This window comes from Ostrea edulis, chromosome 2, assembly GCF_947568905.1.
Source record: "Ostrea edulis chromosome 2, xbOstEdul1.1, whole genome shotgun sequence".
Classification (NCBI taxonomy): Eukaryota; Metazoa; Mollusca; class Bivalvia; order Ostreida; family Ostreidae; genus Ostrea; species Ostrea edulis.
In genome coordinates this window covers 44,760,204-44,779,904 of record NC_079165.1, presented here as the reverse complement: position 1 = coordinate 44,779,904, position 19,701 = coordinate 44,760,204, and the positions used below count along the sequence as shown (strand labels likewise).

Below are 19,701 nucleotides of genomic sequence, written 5' to 3'. Positions count from 1 at the left end.
GGAAAATTGCAATATTCTTTGGAGATTTTTTGTTTTACAGCTATTCAATTACTGAAGGATAAGCCACCTGGTACCTTTGTGGTAAGAGACAGCAATTCTTTCCCTGGAGCCTTTGGTTTGGCTCTGAAGGTAGCCACTGTCCCTGCTAACGTTCAGACAAAGTCGTCTGGGGACCCATCAGTAGATCTCGTAAGGCATTTCTTAATTGAACCGACCCCTAAAGGAGTGAGACTTAGAGGATGCAACAATGAACCTGTTTTCGGTAATCTCTGTTCACTTGCAAATGTAGCAATAAGCTTTTGTTTATGTAACCTAAAACTTACATCACTTTTTGTAAAGGGAGACTACAGAAAGCTGCCCAATGTTGTGGATACATGTATTGTCTTTTCTTTTGACAGGAAGCCTAGCTTCTTTAGTTTACCAACATTCATTGACCCCATTGGCCTTGCCATGTAAACTAGCTTTACCAGAACCGGGTATGTAGTGCTCTACTTATAGAAAGACTATGTATACAAGAAAATTATGAAGCAGCATCTTTCATAATACAGAACCATCTCTCTGTATTAGGCCAAAAAAAAATATATGTTGGTTTCCACTTTCCTGACCGATCCTAAAAATTTCTGCGGACCCCAAGACATTTTTTTCCATTCTCACAGATTTTGCGAATGTCATCATTATTGACTTATTAAGTTATTTATTATGCACTAATACTAGACAGATTCCAAAACACAGAAACAGTTTTTGTTTACAGTACAGTGGAAGAAATGTTTTTATTCATCATATAACTTTTATTCGATTACTAGATAATCACTATATTTTATGCATAGTAGAATACTAAATCAATAAAAAATAATTCAATTATGATATAAAAAAAGATCACTACCTACTTACCAACCCTTAAAAATTTTGAGGCAAAAGTGGAAACCAACATATATATATATATTTTTGCCTTAGATGTGCTTGTAGCTCATTTTATTGGAATAATATCTATAAATCTTAAATTTTAGATACCATTCACGATCATGTAGATGGCCCAACATCACCAGACATACCAAGTTCTGCTGCAGCACTTCTTGCCCAGGGGGCAGGTATGTGGCAACAGGCACTATTCCTTTTACATCTTTCTTTTATAATTTGCAATATCTACCAAGGTACTTGTAATGGGTGCCAGTCAATCTGTTCCGTAACAAAACTGTCCCTGTCAAATATTTGGTCATTCCATTCTCGGAATTTGGTCTAACGGTCACTTATTGGATTGCATTGTAAGGTTAATGATCTTGGTCATTCTGACCCCAAAATTGGTCAAACTGCCCCTCAATAGATTTTTACATGGTAAATATTTAACAGTCCTCAAAATTTGGTCAAGCAGTCCCTTGAATGTGGTTCAAGTCCCCTAATAGATTTTCATATGGTAATTAATTTGGTCAATCTCCTCCTCTCCCCAATTTGGTCAAACAATCCTCTGTTTTTGGTCAATTTGTCACATGATAGATTGATTTTTCGCATGATAAACATTGGTCAATCAGTCCCCTAGATTTTCACTTGGTAATAAACATAACATTTGTCAAACTGTTCCCTAATAGATTTTTATATCAGTGTCTTAAATTTCATGACTTTTTCAATCAGTCCTCTAATAATCATCGTAGGATAATGTGCAGTTTTTATCATGTGATTGTCTTTTCATTGAGTTTCTACTTATAGTATGTATACAAGGTATGAACAAAAATAAAGCACCCACAGAGAATCCTAAATCAAGCTTTTATAAAACACAAGGGCGTGGTGTTTATCAAGGTTCTCTGTCATCAAATTGACCCATGCATGTAATCCTTCAGTGGGTACATAATAATTGTTACAAAAATGCAAGGATGTCTTAAGTAGATGTAAAGTTATTTACCGAGACAAAATTCACAATCGAATCATCACTTTACAAGGTGCCTTCCTGTACACCATGTCAAAACACAGTAAGAGCTTGTACACACTGTCATGTTAAATTTTTAATTTCCAGTGACATTTTTTATTATGATGTATCATATACATGTAATTATCTCTTAGAGGATGGTTAGAACAAAATCTGGGGTCACTCTGACATCGTTATTTACCATGTAAACATCTCTTAGGGGATGGAATGACCAAAATCCTGGGGATGGTTTGACCAAAATCCTTAGGATGGCTTGACCAATTCTTGGGATGATTTGACCAATGTTAATTTAATCATGAAAAAAAAAATCTATTAAGGGATGGATTGACTAAAATCATGGCATTATTTAACCAAATTCGGGGACAGTTTGACCAGTACTTTGTAAAAATTTAAGGGGAATTTTGCTAGGGGACGGATTGATTTCTTGTTATTCAGGATGATTTGGTTTGCTTTAGTAAAGTGAAAAGGTCTTGCAAGTAATTTTTGAACCATGACCCAACAGAATACAAGTATTAAAAATGGAGAGGTCCATTGTATTCTAATAACATTGTAGAGCTTTTATTTTAAGATATATAAAAATTACTTTGTAGCTTGCAACGTTCTGTATCTGAACTCAGTGGATACCGAGTCCCTCACTGGGCCCCAAGCTGTTGCTAAGGCAATAAAGCAGACATTCGATGGTAACCACAAACCAAAGCAGACTGTTGTTCACTTCAAAGTGTCTAATCAGGGTATCACTCTCACCGATAACCAGAGGAAGTAAGTGTCTAATCAGGGTATCACTCTCACCAATAACCAGAGGAAGTGTCAAATCAGGGTATCACTCTCACCGATAACCAGAGGAAGTAAGTGTATAATCAGGGTATCACTCTCACCGATAACCAGAGGAAGTGTCTAATCAGGGTATCACTCTCACCGATAACCAGAGGAAGTGTCTAATCAGGGTGTCACTCTCACCGATAACCAGAGGAAGTAAGTGTCTAATCAGGGTATCACTCTCACTGATAACCAGAGGAAGTTAATGTCTAATCAGGGTATCACTCTCACCGATAACCAGAGGAAGTAAGTGACAAATCAGGGTATCACTCTCACCGATAACCAGAGGAAGTAAGTGTCTAATCAGGGTGTTACTCTCACCGATAACCAGAGGAAGTAAGTGTCTAATCAGGGTATCACTCTCACCGATAACCAGAGGAAGTAAGTGACTAATCAGGGTATCACTCTCACTGATAACCAGAGGAAGTAAGTGACTAATCAGGGTAGTAAGTGTCTAATCAAGGTGTTACTCTCACCGATAACCAGAGGAAGTAAGTGACTAATCAGGGTAGTAAGTGTCTAATCAGGGTATCACTCTCACCGATAACCAGAGGAAGTGTCAAATCAGGGTATCACTCTCACCGATAACCAGAGGAAGTAAGTGACTAATCAGGGTATCACTCTCACTGATAACCAGAGGAAGTAAGTGACTAATCAGGGTAGTAAGTGTCTAATCAAGGTGTTACTCTCACCGATAACCAGAGGAAGTAAGTGACTAATCAGGGTAGTAAGTGTCTAATCAGGGTATCACTCTCACCGATAACCAGAGGAAGTGTCAAATCAGGGTATCACTCTCACCGATAACCAGAGGAAGTAAGTGACTAATCAGGGTGTCACTCTCACCGATAACCAGAGGAAGTAAGTGACTAATCAGGGTGTCACTCTCACTGATAACCAGAGGAAGTGTCTAATCAGGGTATCACTCTCACCGATAACCAGAGGAAGTGTCAAATCAGGGTGTCACTCTCACCGATAACCAGAGGAAGTAAGTGTCTAATCAGGGTGTTACTCTCACTGATAACCAGAGGAAGTGTCTAATCAGGGTTCACTCTCACCAATAACCAGAGGAAGTGTCTAATCAGGATATCACTCTCACCGATAACCAGAGGAAGTAAGTGACTAATCAGGGTGTCACTCTCACCGATAACCAGAGGAAGTAAGTGACTAATCAGGGTGTCACTCTCACCGATAACCAGAGGAAGTAAGTTTTTCTTGTAGTATATTGGACAGCCTATGTCACCCGAATTTCAAACATATTTTTGATGTGAAAGCATACCCAAATATGTACCCACAACAAGATTTAAGCCTACCTGCATCAATTATGTTGGAATACAAGAGGAAAATTTGAAACTTTCTGCAGAAAGTACATACTGTAAAAGCCTTTGTTCTGTAGGGCCAAATTTTCTATATTTTGAGAAAGATGCAATTTTGATAAAAAGTCTTCACCTTGCATTAAATGTAGATATTTGCATTGTCACCAAATGCACTTTGATTTTACCATTTCTCATTGAATAGCCATATTTTGTTGCTTTCTTGGTTGTGTCAGTCTATGGCATCAAATGATCAACAAAGTACAATTTTTCTAATAAAGACCATCAGAGCAATGTATTTTTTGAGTAATCTTGGAAATTCATTGGCTTTAGAAATTTATGAAACCATGATGGTTCACACAAACACACGATAATTGAGGTGATAGAAAAAAGTTGTTTGTTCACACTAACAAATGAGTCTTTTTTCCAGACTGTTCTTTCGAAGACATTACCCTGTATCTTCTGTCACTTACTGTGGGATGGACCCAGAGGGAAAACAGTAAGTTGTCACAGAGTAGCAGAAAAATGACACTTAGAAATGTTGATAGTACTGCATTGTGGTTATGAAGACTATGTCTCCAGTGCATGTTTATTGATGCACATTTGTTGAGAAATAAGCCCATCTAATAGTGTTTAACCTGATAATTAACACGAGGCCCATGGGCCACATCACTCACATGAGTCACCTTGGCCCTGGTGTTGTTCAGCTATTGTGATTTTTAAAAGATTTTTTGCAATTTTTATTCCCATGAAAAATTTTGACCCTATATTGTGGCCCCAACCTAGGGTCACTATAACCATGCTACAATTTCACAAGATAAGAAATCATGGTATGAAATGTAAAGTCTTGCCATAGGGAATCTATGTACAAAATCTTAAACAGCACAGGGAATATTGCTTAGGTTAACTTTTCTCAAAAGTAGGTCAAAATCAAAGGTCAAAAATTTTGGTACCAAAAGAAAGGTCTTGTCACAAGGAATGCATACAGGAAATATGAAAGATGTATCACTAACCTTTTAAAAGATATGAGCAAGGTTATTGTTTTGGTAAAAGTTTTATAATTCAGGTCAAACTTCAAGGCCAAGGTCACATGGTCAAATGTCATGGCATCAAATGAAATTTCTTGCCATAGGAATCTATATACTAAATATGAAAACCCTACCTTTAATAGTTCTGGAGATATTGCCTAGGTTAAGTTTTCTTAAAAGTAGGGCAAAGGTCAAAGTCAAAAGTTTTGATATCACCAGGAGTGAAAATATGAGGGCCCTATCACGCACCATTCCAAAGTTGTGAGCAAGGTTTAAGTTTCAGACAGACAGGACAAAAACAATATCACCACCCCCCGAATTTAGTCATGGGGGCATTAAAAAAATTGAATCAACAGAATTTAACTTGGGCACATTTGCATTTTGATATGATTTAGTGTGGTCCTGCTAATTTTGAATTTCAGAAAAGAATTTGATTTAATTTCCTGTGTATTCCCATATCAGACTTTCATCTTCTGTTATGGCCCCACCCTTCTTCTAGGGCCCCTTAATTGAACAAACCTAAATTCATGCTTGCATATCAATATGACTAATCATTGACCTGCTATTATTTAGAAGATTTTCTCCCCTTTGGAAAGAGCATGGGCCTTCATTTGAACAAATTTGAATCCCCTTTACCTTTGGAAGGATAATTTGTACCAAGTTTGTTTGAAATTGGCCCAGTGGTTCTTGAAAAGATTTTTAGATGATGCTACATAATTTATACTTAATTATCTCCACTTAAAAAGAATGTGGCTCTTCATTTCAACAAACTTGAATCCTCTCTACCCAATCATGCTTTGTGGCAAGTTTGGCTGAATTGAGCTCTGTGGTTCTTGAGAAGGAGTTGAAAATGTTAAAAGTTTATGGACGGAGAGACTGATGCCAGACAAAATGTGATCAGAAAAGCTCACTTGATCTCAGAAAAGCTCACTTGATCTTTCAGTTCATGTGAGCTAAAAGAAATAGAAGAAGTGTTGATGATCATATTTCTAAATACAATTTTGCTGCAAGTATTTGGTAAACTAGAGTGCTAATGTCATTTGTTTTGTTTTTTACAGAATTTTTGGTTTTGTGGCAAAGAAGCAAAGTGGTGGAAATGACAATACCTGCCATTTGTTTGCAGAACTGGATCCTGGTCAGCCAGCATCTGCTATTGTCAATTTTGTAACAAAAGTTATGATTGGTCAAGGGAAGAAAGATTGAAGAGAACTAAATTTTCTTTGGCATTTTACTTTCTAACCCTCCTTTATGTTGATATATTTCTTGTATATGATCAGTGCTTAGATAGCTTTAATTGTATATTTTGTCATTCTGCTAAAATAATATTTATTCAAGTTAATGATCTGAACTGTAGAGGTTCTTAGAGCAAAGAATTCACAAAAACAATTAACACCCATCCGGATTTTGATAAAGAGAAAGTAAGAGGTCGTTTTCATACAAGAGTGTTGTGCGTCTTGATATTGTATGCGTGTTATAAATGTATATTTTTATATGCATTATATGTATGAATTCATATGATTGTTGAATGATTTTAAAAATTTTACCCCAATTTAAACCACATGATTTTTAAGTAGTAAATAATGTGATTTACCGACAGTAATGCTGAAATATAAACCCAAAAGAAATATCCTTTTGTCATCTATTTCATAGCTATTGTTTGAACATGTATGTTTTAAACATTATAAGTGTATTTTTCATTATAGTAATAAAACTGTTTGCTACAAGTTTTTATATCATTGTGATCATATCATGAATCATTATGCAAATGTACAGTGTACTGTTTGTTGTTAGTTCATTGTAATGCTTATTGCCTACCATTACAGCATGTTTGCTGCTGTTGGACTTATTACAAGAAAGTGGATTTGTACTTGGAATAATTGATCTGTTAATTATGACTGATTGCTCTGTTAATTGGACTGTAGTGTCTTCCACAATTGCTGATGTTGGCATACAGACTTACTTGTTCTTGATCGGGTATTTGTAATCATGTATATGAAACAAGCTATTTTGTAGACGATTCTTTTACACTGTTAATGATATAGTCCACTCATGTGCTAAAACTTCACTTGTTATAATTGTTGATAACCCTATACATTGATTATTCTCGTCCGAGGTTGTATTCAACTCCATATAAAATGTGATTTAAATGAATTAGAAATGATCTGTATTATTTTTCTCCTTCCAGGTCTACTTTATATTATTTACCGGTATTGAATTAAAATGATTATAAAATATTGCCTAACGTGTTCATAAGGCAAAGTATCACTGCTGAACCTTGGTGTATATTTGTCTTAGATTTCTGCATTGTACAGTGTATTGTTTTATTTACATTTATATATCATATGCAATTAGCTGTTGTGTACATATATAAAAGTTGTATACATTGGGTGTGAAATGAATAAACTTTACTAGAGGTTGTCCAACATATTTATTGCCCCTCCCCCCTCCTACACATACAAAGTGACAGTTTACCTATGATTATGAAAACCATATGTTGACAATTGTCTTAAATGCTTACTTGATGGATGTTGAGATAAATGTAGAAATGTTCTGGGCATTTGAACAAAGTTTTTCAAAAATATTTTGCACATTACAACATAATACAGGTTTTTGCAGTTTTAAGATGGACTTTGTTTCATAACACAATATCTTTATCGTAGTAAATTCCACATTCTTCACAGCCAGACATTTGTGTTGTATGTTTCCTATGGTAGCTAAGATTGAAATGTCAATTTTCAAATAATGTGATATTTTAGAATGATATTTCCTTTAACAAAATCTCGATTTTTTTCTTCAATAATTGATTTGGACTATGTGAGTAATTCTGAATATAAAGTGTAGGAACTTGGTTTCTTGCCAATTCACTGCTGCATTTGAAATATTTAATTTGGAAAGTTTTGCTATTTTTACTGTTTTAATAATCGTTGAACTCAAGTGACTGATTCAGTGCAGCAGGAGTTCTATGACTAGGGTGCTATTATCTCATGCATGAGTATATGTAATATAAGTGTGTGCGTGAGATGTGTGCTTTTATATATATAAAACTGTACTTAGTGTTTTCGGCTTTACCTTGGAAATGGTTTATATGTATACATATTTTGTACCCGTGTTACCTTAGTTTTACACAGTGCTCCTCAAATCTGAGCGCATCAGTAGCTAATAGCAAAACAGTATAATCATTGTCAATGTACGTTTCAGAATACATGTACTTCTAGAGTAGTTAGGTCCTTTTATATATTTACTGCAATCATTCGAGACATTAGATCTGAATGACCTCAAACCATTCAAATAAAATACCCCCAGTAAACTTTGAAAATTGAACTCTAGCAGCCCTGTACAATCCTATGATGATATTCCATTCTGGTAAGCAGTTTGTGTTTTAGTGGAAATTCTTTGTTAGTCAGGTTCAGAGATGGATCCAAATGTGTCTCGTAGTGTGCTACAGAACATCTTTCGTAGAATACATTAAGTCTATCCACTCCTTTGGATCCACCTGTACTAAGGTAGATTTTGTTATCGAAGTGCATGTTGCAAGTGGCTAAGGATTGCACAGGGTATGGTATACATACACTTTCTAACTTTGTTGTACTATTTCAATATGTATGCAATAAATTTTGTTTTTAGTGTGCAAATATTGTTATTCTTTATGAAAGAGGTCTGCATTACCAAACATTGGACACAGTCCCACTTGCAAATTATTTGAAAATGTTTTTATGGGGTTAAATTTAACCTTATAGTGTTTTTGAATTACTAGCCCTAATTATGGATAGCAACAAATATTTTTATCCACTTTAAAGCTGACGTGAATTCTTAAATATGGTAGAATTCTTGGTGTCCGCCATATTTCTCTGCTTATCCTCCGTATTGGATAAATATTCTATTATTATATGTGTCTGGGTTTGCATGGTGTATAAGGGGACGAGCTTTGCTATACATCCGTGTTTCCGATTTACCTGTGCAGATGGCCTCAACAGGTAACGCGTCAATTTATAGGTATCAAAAACAAATGAAATCGCGTTTTAGAACACCACGCAATGCCGTCAAAATTACAATAAAAATATCATACATTAGTAAAGCATTCTAAAAGATTTAAATAATTTTTTATTAAGTTTTTCTTTACATGGCTGTAGGTATAGTTGCAGTAAATGTGTCACACTTACACAATAAACACAGAAATATCTAATTTATGCCATTCATTATTCTTCAAGCAAACTGCAAATTCCCGTGAGGATCCGGGTTAGGATAGGTCCTCAGTACCCCCTTGCTTGTCGTGAGAAGTGGCTAAATGGGGCGGTCCTTCGGATGAGACCGTAAAAACCGAGGTCCCGTGTCACTGTGGGTGTGGCACGATAAAGATCCCTCCTTGCTCAAAGGCCGTAAGCGTCGAGCGTAGACCTAAATTTTGCAACCCTTCACCGGCAATGGTGACGTCTCCATATGAGCGAAATATTCTCTCGAGGGACGTTAAACAATATTCAATCAATCAATCAAATATATAAATACTACTGTAACTTATGCACATGACATGTATGCTCGCCATGAAAACGCATTAAATGCGGACGACTATTTCAATGGGTCAACTCGTAATATCTGTAAACGACCGCAGATGTACGTGTACACTTGTCAAAAATACTCCAAATAGTAGTAAAATTTCTTTCATTTTTATAACTCGGGGAAACAAAACGATGAACTCCATTTGTATTCCTACAGTAAGGACGTCACTTCGTTGTACAGACCGCGGCACCCTTAGCCCGTGCCAATCAGCTATCTTCAATAAGGGGAAGTATCTGAGTAGAATCTGTACCCTATATTGTGCATGAGTCCTTATACTGTATGACTTACTGGTCCGAGTTTTGCAAATTTGTAGAATCGGGAAGTCATGTTGGTACATAAACTGCACATAGATTTGCGATTTGCATACACAACGAGTGTATGGGATTGATATTAGAGAGAGAGATGAACTTAGTTGCTGATATGTTATTTATTTCTCAGTTACTTTTTGTTTTGTCTTTTATTTAGGGATGAGAGATATCCTATGGACATAGCTGTAGAACTACAGCTCTCCGAGAAAATCTGACAGGTCTGTCCCAATAATTTCTCGGAGAGCTACAGTTCTGCAGCTACTGTGAACATGGCTATCGCGAATTATACGTAGAATATGGAATAAAATTTAAAATAATGGTTTCCCAACACACTAGTCTATCTTACATGTAAATACATCAAGGTGTCAGAGTATAGAATATTCGTTAACTGACAGTCGCTACCTAATTTATGTGGCAAACGCCACTTAGATTAATGACCGTCCGTCACTTAATTTAATTGGTGGTCGCCACTTAATCTATCTGGCGGCCGCCACATAGTTTACATGGTGGTTGCCAATTTCAACAACAATTTACTTCGTACTGCTGAGTGATTATTTTTGAAAGATTTAGAGTAGTACGCTAACACGTAGCATCGTTTTTCCAAGTATTGGAACAGTCGGAGGAGAAATTGTCCTCTAAAATTAACAAGCAGAAAAGGAACCTAAAATTGTATCTTTTGCCCAAACTGCATACTCCTGAATTGGATGGAAGGGGCTCTGTTCGTCCTTCAGTCCAGTTTTACCATTCATTGCTACCACCAAAGGAGTGGGGTTTACTACCACCAAAAGAGTGGGGTTTACTATCACCAAAAGAGTGGGGTTTACTATCACCAAAAGAGTGGGGTTTACTATCACCAAAAGAGTGGGGTTTACTACCACCAAAAGAGTGGGGTTTACTATCACCAAAAGAGTGGGGGTTACTACCACCAAAAGAGTGGGGTTTACTATCACCAAAAGAGTGGGGTTTACTATCACCAAAAGAGTGGGGTTTACTATCACCAAAAGAGTGGGGTTTACTATCACCAAAAGAGTGGGGTTTACTATCACCAAAAGAGTGGGGTTTACTATCACCAAAAGAGTGGGATTTACTACCACCAAAAGAGTGGGGTTTACTATCACCAAAAGAGTGGGGTTTACTATCACCAAAAGAGTGGGCTTTACTACCACCAAAAGAGTGGGGTTTACTATCACCAAAAGAGTGGGGTTTACTATCACCAAAAGAGTGGGGTTTACTATCACCAAAAGAGTGGGCTTTACTATCACCAAAAGAGTGGGGTTTACTATCACCAAAAGAGTGGGCTTTACTACCACCAAAAGAGTGGGGTTTACTATCACCAAAAGAGTGGGGTTTACTATCACCAAAAGAGTGGGGTTTACTATCACCAAAAGAGTGGGGTTTACTATCACCAAAAGAGTGGGCTTTACTATCACCAAAAGAGTGGGGTTTACTATCACCAAAGGAGTGGGATTTACTACCACCAAAAGAGTGGGGTAGTTGCCAATTCACCAATATATCTTAGTTTGCATGTAAAACTTAAATACGGTACCAATTTTGATGCACCAGATGCGCAGTTCGACAAACAATGTCTCTTCTGTGATGCCCAAGCCATGGAAATCCGAAATACCAATAAACTTGTAATAACGAAAAGGAAAAACAGCGTGCCAAAGACTGGACATGTAAAAATAACGGAAAATGAACATTGTCCGAAGAGTGGAGGGACAGTCCCTTGGTTCTACGTGCCTCATACTTTGGTATTTTAAGTCACATTAAGATTTTCCCTTGCATGAATCTGTCGATATTTGGTATAATTCTATTTCTATGTTCTACCAAACCCCTATCTTTGCTCCTCGCGAAAATATTAACAGCTGCGAAGGAGAAACTTCAAACGTACTGTGCGACTACATATGCCAGAATTGGTGTACATCAAATGTGGATTCTAAAAAATTCTACAGAACTTTTAGTAAACTTGAAATCGCAAAACTTTTTTCAAATCAACAACATCAAAACGTATGACTTTTCAACACTTTACACGACCATTTCGCACGATAAATTAAAGACTACACTTTTTGACATACAGACAATTGCCTCTTCAACAAAAATGGAAAAAAACAAATATTCCTATCTAGTGATCAGTCATCCAAAAAATTACTTTGTTAAACGCCACTCTGATTCCACGCACAAGTACTCTGGAGTTGAAATAAAAATATGCTGTAGTTCCTCATTGACAATATCTTCGTGGTCTTTGGTGATCAGGTCTTCCAACAGTTTGTTGGGATTCCCATGGGCAAGAATTGTGCTCCTTTGTTAAATGACCTGATTTTATATTCCTATAATACAGAATTTGTTGAAAAATTTCTACGTGAGAAGAAAAAATCTCTTCCTTTGGCCTTCAATTCGACATTTAGATATATCGACGACGTATTATCTATTAACAATAATAATTTTCATCCATATGTCGATTCGATATATCCCAGTGAACTCGAATTAAAAGACACCACAGAGTCGTCCACTTCTGCTTCATACTTAGATATTTTATTGAGAGTAGATATTTTCGGCAAACTAACAACTCAACTTTGTGACAAACGGGATTATTTCAGCTTCTCCATCGTCAACTTTCAATACTTATGTAGCAATATTCCATTATCACCAGCATATGGTGTTTATATCTCTCAACTGATTCGATACGCAGAGCTTGTTCTGCGTATGGTTAGTTTTTTAAATCGAAGGAGGCTACTGACAAAAAAGTTGATATGCAGGGGTTCCAACAGTCTCGTTTAAAGTCAGCATGTCGCAAATTCTATGGTCGTTATAACGATCTAGTTTGCCAATACAACCTATCTTTGGATCAAATGCTATCTGACGGGTTTCATACCGATTGTTAGACCGTTCTTGGGCTCTTGGCACACTGAATTTGACTACGAATAACTCCGTTTACCTAATTAAGATATAGGGCTCACGGCGGGTGTGGCCGGTCGACAGGGTATGCTTACTCCTCCTAGGCACCTGATCCCACCTCTGGTATATCCAGGGGTCCGTGTTTGCCCAACTTTCTATTTTGTATTGCTTGTAGGAGTTATGAGATTGATCACTGTTCGTTAACTTCACCTTTCAGAATGAACATTTATATAACTTTGTAAACTAACAGCACATTTGATAAACAATAATGCTCTTACACATACATGTTACTACAAGAGGCCCAGGGGCCTTATAGGTCACCTGAGTATCATGTAACAACCTTCCAATGTTTGAATTAAATTTGTGTTTAAATATAAGAATTTTACTTTTGGATGGAAGAAACATTGAATAGCTATGTGGTCAGCCCCGCCTTTGCACCAGAACCCCTGACCCAGGGGCCATAAATTTCAGTTTTGAAAGAAGCATCCTTGATCATCATTATCATACTATTAGTTTGTCTACTTAATACCCAGCAGCAGAGGAGAAGATTTTCAAACAAATAAAATGCATTTTCACTATATGATCAATAGGGTCCCACCCTAATACCAGAACCCCTGACCCAGGGGCCATGAATTTCACAATTTTGAAAGAGGCATCCTTGCTCATCATAACCATGCTATTGGTTTGTCTACTTAATACCCAAGGACAGAGAAGAAGATTTTCAAAGAAATAATGCATTTTCACTATGACTTATAGAGCCCCACCCTAGCACCAGAACCCCTGATCCAGGGGCCATGAATTTCACAATTTTTAACAAGAGGTACTGTGAGCAATGCTCACTAAGAATACCCCCCCCCTTACCCCAATCTCCCAAAGGGTGTTGGTAATAGGTATAAACTATCTCTTTTCTGAGTGTTGCTACTTCGATGTCCAGTGCGCATGACCTTTGACCTTTTAACCCCAAAATCGATAGGGACATCTTCATCCCATGGGTAGTCCATATGTATGATATGGTGACTGTAGGTGGAAAGGATAACGCTTTAGAGCCCGGAAACCATATTGCTACTTCAATGTCCAGTGCGCGTGACCTTTGACCTTTTGACCCCAAAATCGATAGGGATCATCTTCATCCCATGGGTAGTCCATATATATGATATGGTGACTGTAAGTGGAAAGGATAACACTTTAGAGCCCGGAAACCATATTGCTACTTCGATGTCCAGTGTGCTTGACCTTTGACCTTTTGACCCCAAAATCGATAGGGAACATCTTCATCCCATGGGTAGTCCATATATATGATATGGTTACGGTAGGTGGAAAGGATAATGCTTTAGAGCCCGGAAACCATTGCGTCTACAGACGGACGGACAACCCGATTCCAGTATACCCCCCCCCCCCCCCACAACTTGTTGCGGGGGGTATAAAGAGGCATCCTTGCTCATCATTACCATGCTATTAGTTTGTCTACTTAATACCCAGAGACAGAGAAGAAGATTTTCAAAGAATTTCTACATTTTCACTATATGACCAATAGAACCCCACCCTAACACAAGAACCTCTGCCCCAGGGGCCATGAATTTCACAATTTTGGTAGAGGGCTCAACGCTCATTATAATTATGTCCACAGTTTGGCTTCTTGATGTCCAGGAGTAAAGAAGAAGGTTTTTTTTAAATTACACTCATTTTGATGGTTTTTGCCCCACCCCTCAGGCCCCAGGGGGGCAGGGACCACGAATTTCACAATTTTTGTTCCCCTCCACCCACAGATGCTATATGCCAAAATTGGTTGAAATTGGTTCAGGGGTTTCAGAGAAGAAGCTGAAAATGTTCAAATGTTAACGCACGACGAACGACGACGGACAAAAACAGATAGCAATAGGTCACCTGAATGAATTCAGGTGACCTAATAAATCATTGGAGAGTGAGATTACGGGGGTTGCACCCCTTTCGTTTTGGAAGAGAGAGAGAGAGAGAGAGAGAGAGAGAGAGAGAGAGAGAGAGAGAGAGAGAGAGAGAGAGAGAGAGAGAGAGAGAGAGAGTGGCGGAAATTTCTATGGCTACCGCCAGAGAAAGTGACAAGTTGGCACTCTATAATAGACGGAATTTTCAAATTCAATGTTTATGAATTCTACCACTTTATATAAAAAGGAAATATTTCTTGGTAATTTTTGTAACGACTCAAAATGTTAGAAACAAATAAACTACTTAGTAACTACCAATTTGGATTCAGGAGGAATCATCGCACTACAGATAACATATTTATCTTAAAAACTCTTATCAACAAATATTCAAAACACAAGAAACAAAACATATATGCATGTTTTGTTGATTTCACCCAAGCTTTTGATACAATTGATAGAACTTCTTTGTTAACCAAACTATACAAAAAAGGTGTAGGTGGGAAAGTTTACAATCTCATAAAACACATGTATTCAAACACTAAATATTGCTGCAAAGACGAATCTAGATAATAGTGAACCATTTGTGGCTACGCGTGGGGTTAAGCAAGGCGATAACCTTTCCCCTACTCTCTTTAATATATTTATTGATGATTTCTACTCACAACTTATGAATTTTAACACAAACCCACCTAGACTTCAAAATGTTGAAGTTGGTCATTTATTCTTTGTAGATGACTTAATTCTCCTCTCAACTACAAAAGAAGGCCTTCAAACTTCGATAGACTGTCTTTCAGAATATTGCATGAAGGAAAAATTAACTGTTAACCTTAATCAAACTAATGCAATGATTTTCTCAAATAAGAAAATTGACACAGCCCAACACTATTTTTTTTATTATAATCACTCAATAATTCATCTTACACATGAATATAAATATTTGGGAATTATTTTCAGTTGTAATGGTAAACTTAAATATGCAGCTGAACAGCTAGCTGACCGTGCATGGAAAGCTTTTTATGCAATTAAACATTCCTTGCCCTTTTATGATAAATTATCTGTAAAAACTCTTTTAAAACTTTACTCTGCTCTTATTGAACCTATCATCTTATATGGTTCTGAGATTTGGATTTCAGACTTTAATATTAACATTAACAATTGTGACCAACTACCCTTTGAAAAAATACAGCACTTAATATTTAAAGACATTTTGGGTGTATAGAAAAAAGCTTCAAATTTAGCCATCAAATATGAACTAGGAACATTCCCCATCTGCTTTAAAGCTCTCCTCTCTATGTTCAAATTTTACAAAAGAACTAAAAAGTTATGATGATGAAAATGGTATTAAAAATCCAATACTTATGGCTGCTAAACTGGAAGATGATAACCTTTATAATACTGGCATGCAGGAAAATTGGCAAGGAAAAATAATAAAGTTAAGAAATAAGCTAAATCTTCCATCATTGGATATTGATAAAAGCACATTTTACAATTACATGAAGAATTACTATATTGATAATATTAACATGCAACTGCAAAATACCGAATTCTCTAAACATGGAAAATTGCTATTTTACAGTAAAATTAGAAAGAACTATGAATTACAAGACCATTTGAAATTTCCAATTGCGAAAGTAGTACGCTCTAGATTAACAAAACTAAGAATATCTGCCCACCCTTTAGAAATTGAAACTGGTAGATATTCAAAACCATGTATTCCAAAAGAATGTCGTTTTTGTCAGTTTTGTAAAACTACTGTTGAAGATGAGTTACATTTTTTATGACTGCTTCATGTATAAAGATATAAGAAAGAAATATTACCCTTTGAACATCTACAATTCAGACGATGATACATCAAATAAAAACCATTGTAAAGTACTATGCAACCCTGTCAATGTAGTTCATGCTAAAAGGTTTTGTGAATTTTTAGATGAATGTTTTGAATTGCGCACCAAAAGTAGAGTGCTATAACTACATTTAATTTATGTAATATGCAATACTAAATTGCATACATAGTCTAATATCACAGGTACATATCAAATATATATTTGTATTTACATATATGTAAATGAACTGTTAGTAATTAGTTTATTGTCATTATATATCTCATATTGTGTAACATGATTGTATGCCAACATGTTTGGTGAATCAATAAATAATTGAATAAACTCAATAATCATATTTTTCGTTAGGCTATTACATTGATCTCGACATTAAAGAAGATGGGTGAACTTGGCGAACAATACGCCTACGGTATTCATGATTGGACATCGGGAGTTTAACATCCGCACTGATGGTTCCTGTAGAACTCTACAATAGACGCCGTACTAAAACGCTGTCCAAAATATTTAGAATTTAAAAACAAATATATAGATCATACTTCAAAGAAGGATAATTAATCAATATCATAAAAATAGAATTTGTTTCACAGGCAGCATCATGTATATCAGACATTAAGCAGTTTTTAACACACACATAATGACTCTGATGCCTGGAGTACCCAAGGTACCAAATGACACTACATATATGCTCACAACATCCAACAGTACGTGCTCCCCATTTCCATATTAACTGATGTGAATGAGAAACCTTACGTTTTGTGGTGTAAATCAAATGTGGAATAGCGTTTTCTGTATGGTGCAGTATTAATGCTTTGATTTGGATTAAGTTTTTCCCCAACTTAATGTTTTTGAACAGCATTTACAACCTACTGGTACTAAATACCGAATATAATAAAGGCATCAGTTCTCGCCTCTTTTGGTACAACTCTGAGGCCGGTTTTACAATAGCAGAACGCACATTTGCTGTTAGATTCCCCAGCAAATACAAATGGGACAGAAACAGACACTTGACTTGCTTTTGTTTTTTGTACTAAACTGTAGTTCACTGTGCCTTTTTTTTTTTTTTTTTTTTTTAGTTTTGTCATGATTTCTTAAGTAACTTCTTAAGCATTGATAAAATTGTTCTCTTTAACTTTCCTTTAAGTTGTCGTTTACATAAACAACATCCATCCTTCACAGTAGGCCCCATACTTGTTTATATTTATTTACTTGATGCATGTTGGAATCAATTACTTGTGATCGTCATTAAGAATGCATACTATGAGTAAAATAAAATGCCAGAGACAAATAATAATGGGAAGTCTAATAATTTATCAGAAAAAGGCATAATCATATTATTCGATCCGCGTACTTAAAAATATCGTTATCATGGTTATATGTATAAAGATATATAATTATAGATGGTCGGCACACAGACTAAATAGTAACTAATACTTATATATTTTACTCATGTTAACTAATTATGCTATTTATTCCGTTTTTAAAAGTCACATTTACGGAATAAATGCTATCGTAAAGTTCGCGGATCGAATAACATGATTATGCCCAGAAAAAAATAATAGGTAGGAAAACCTGGGATTCAAACCACAGATATGCAATCTGGGTCTGTCCAAAACTTCAGGGAGATTTCCGCTATACCACCTCGGCTATCCATCCCATGAAATTATTTGTGAATATCAGGCTATGTAACGTCACCCGTCGAGAACATACAAATTTTCTTGATAATACGACAAAAGTTATACACAAGAAGTAAGTTTTTTTCATAGAGTGGGTCAAGTCTCCATACTTTTATTTACAAAACATTTTGCACCTGAACATGTACTAACATATTTTACTCAGTTCACAATGGAGACTTGGCCCACTCCATATGAAAATCTGCTTGGAAAAGTAAAATTTACTGTTAATTTGTGCGTTTTTCGCGTATACGTGATTTTAAATAGGATTTTTTTCCCAATGTTCCTATTAAATGGGCACATCGAAAAAGCTTTTTTGGAAACTATGGAGCGATTGTTGTAACTAGATTGCACATTTTTCTTTTTCTGGAGATTCAATTTTCACTTTGATATTTGTCCATCTGTGGGTTCTCGGCTCGATAAAGTCACCCCATCTTCTTCAATAAAGCAAAATGTAATATGACCTGTTTTTTTTTATTGATTGAACATATTGTTTAACGTCCCCGTTGAGTATCACTCATATGGAGACGTCACCACTGCCGGTGAAGGGCTGCAAAATTTAGGCCTATGCTCGGCGCTTATGGCCATTGAGCAGGAAGGGATCTTTATCGAGCCACACCTGCTGTGACATGTGACCTCGGTTTTTGCGGAGATAGACCCCTATGCTGATTCCATAACCAAATATTTATGCTTACTACATTTTGCAATGATCTTCATATATATGAGCTCAGTGATTACATTTGCATTATTACTCAACATTGAACTCCCACAAAATGCACGGTAGAATACCCCCTTCCCTAACCAATATAGGAATTCATGAATTCGAGCTCCTTTGGGAATTATTTTTCACAACCCCATTACACCCTGGAATCTGGGGGCCTCCAGAAGCTCTGCTGTAAATAGTGCAAAATCTTGCATTCTGTGCATTTCCTGGTACTTTTTTTTCACTTCCAAATTGTGTACTTCTCAATTCTGAAGTGACACTTGTATCTGACTAAAATAGTGTTTCATATTATTTTTCCTAGATTTAAATGATATACTATCTTGTTAAAACTGAATAACTTAAAAAATTTTGTCCGCTAAAAAAAAGAGGGGGGGGGGGGGGGGTTCCGGACCCTCTCTCCTCTGGATTGCTAGGAAGCAGGACTCTACTTTTAACCTATTACTCAAATCAGTGAAGTGACTGGTGAAAACTCTTTCCAATAATAACACATTTTCAAGCAAATATGACAAGTTTATGTATTTGTAACACTTGATAATTATTGTCAAATTAATAGTACAGTAATCAGACATGCACTGTTACACTGCCCAAAATGACGTTTTGCACACAAGAGATTTTCTTTGTACAAAACAAACTTTTTTAAAAATGCAATCAAATTAGGAGCATATGCAGTAATTTTCGAGTAGGGACAGATTGATAAATATTTGACCACATCAAAGCCTAATGGATCAAATAAATA

The 19,701-nt window shown here is 36.2% G+C and overlaps 1 protein-coding gene across 12 annotated transcripts in view; it reads left to right on the top strand.

Moving 5' to 3' along the window:
• Positions 1-8,704, top strand: part of LOC125679359 (tensin-1-like) — a 45,501-nt gene extending 36,797 nt beyond the window's left edge. For all 12 annotated transcript variants that reach the window (XM_056154177.1, XM_056154175.1, XM_048918530.2 and 9 more), the window contains 6 exons: positions 41-262; positions 399-476; positions 1,008-1,088; positions 2,509-2,677; positions 4,475-4,543; positions 6,131-8,704. In XM_056154177.1, the coding sequence (XP_056010152.1) occupies positions 41-262; positions 399-476; positions 1,008-1,088; positions 2,509-2,677; positions 4,475-4,543; positions 6,131-6,275 (764 nt within the window). In that variant the 3' untranslated portion in view covers positions 6,276-8,704. The remainder of the gene's footprint in view (positions 1-40; positions 263-398; positions 477-1,007; positions 1,089-2,508; positions 2,678-4,474; positions 4,544-6,130) is intronic.
• Positions 8,705-19,701: the final 10,997 nt, after the last annotated feature.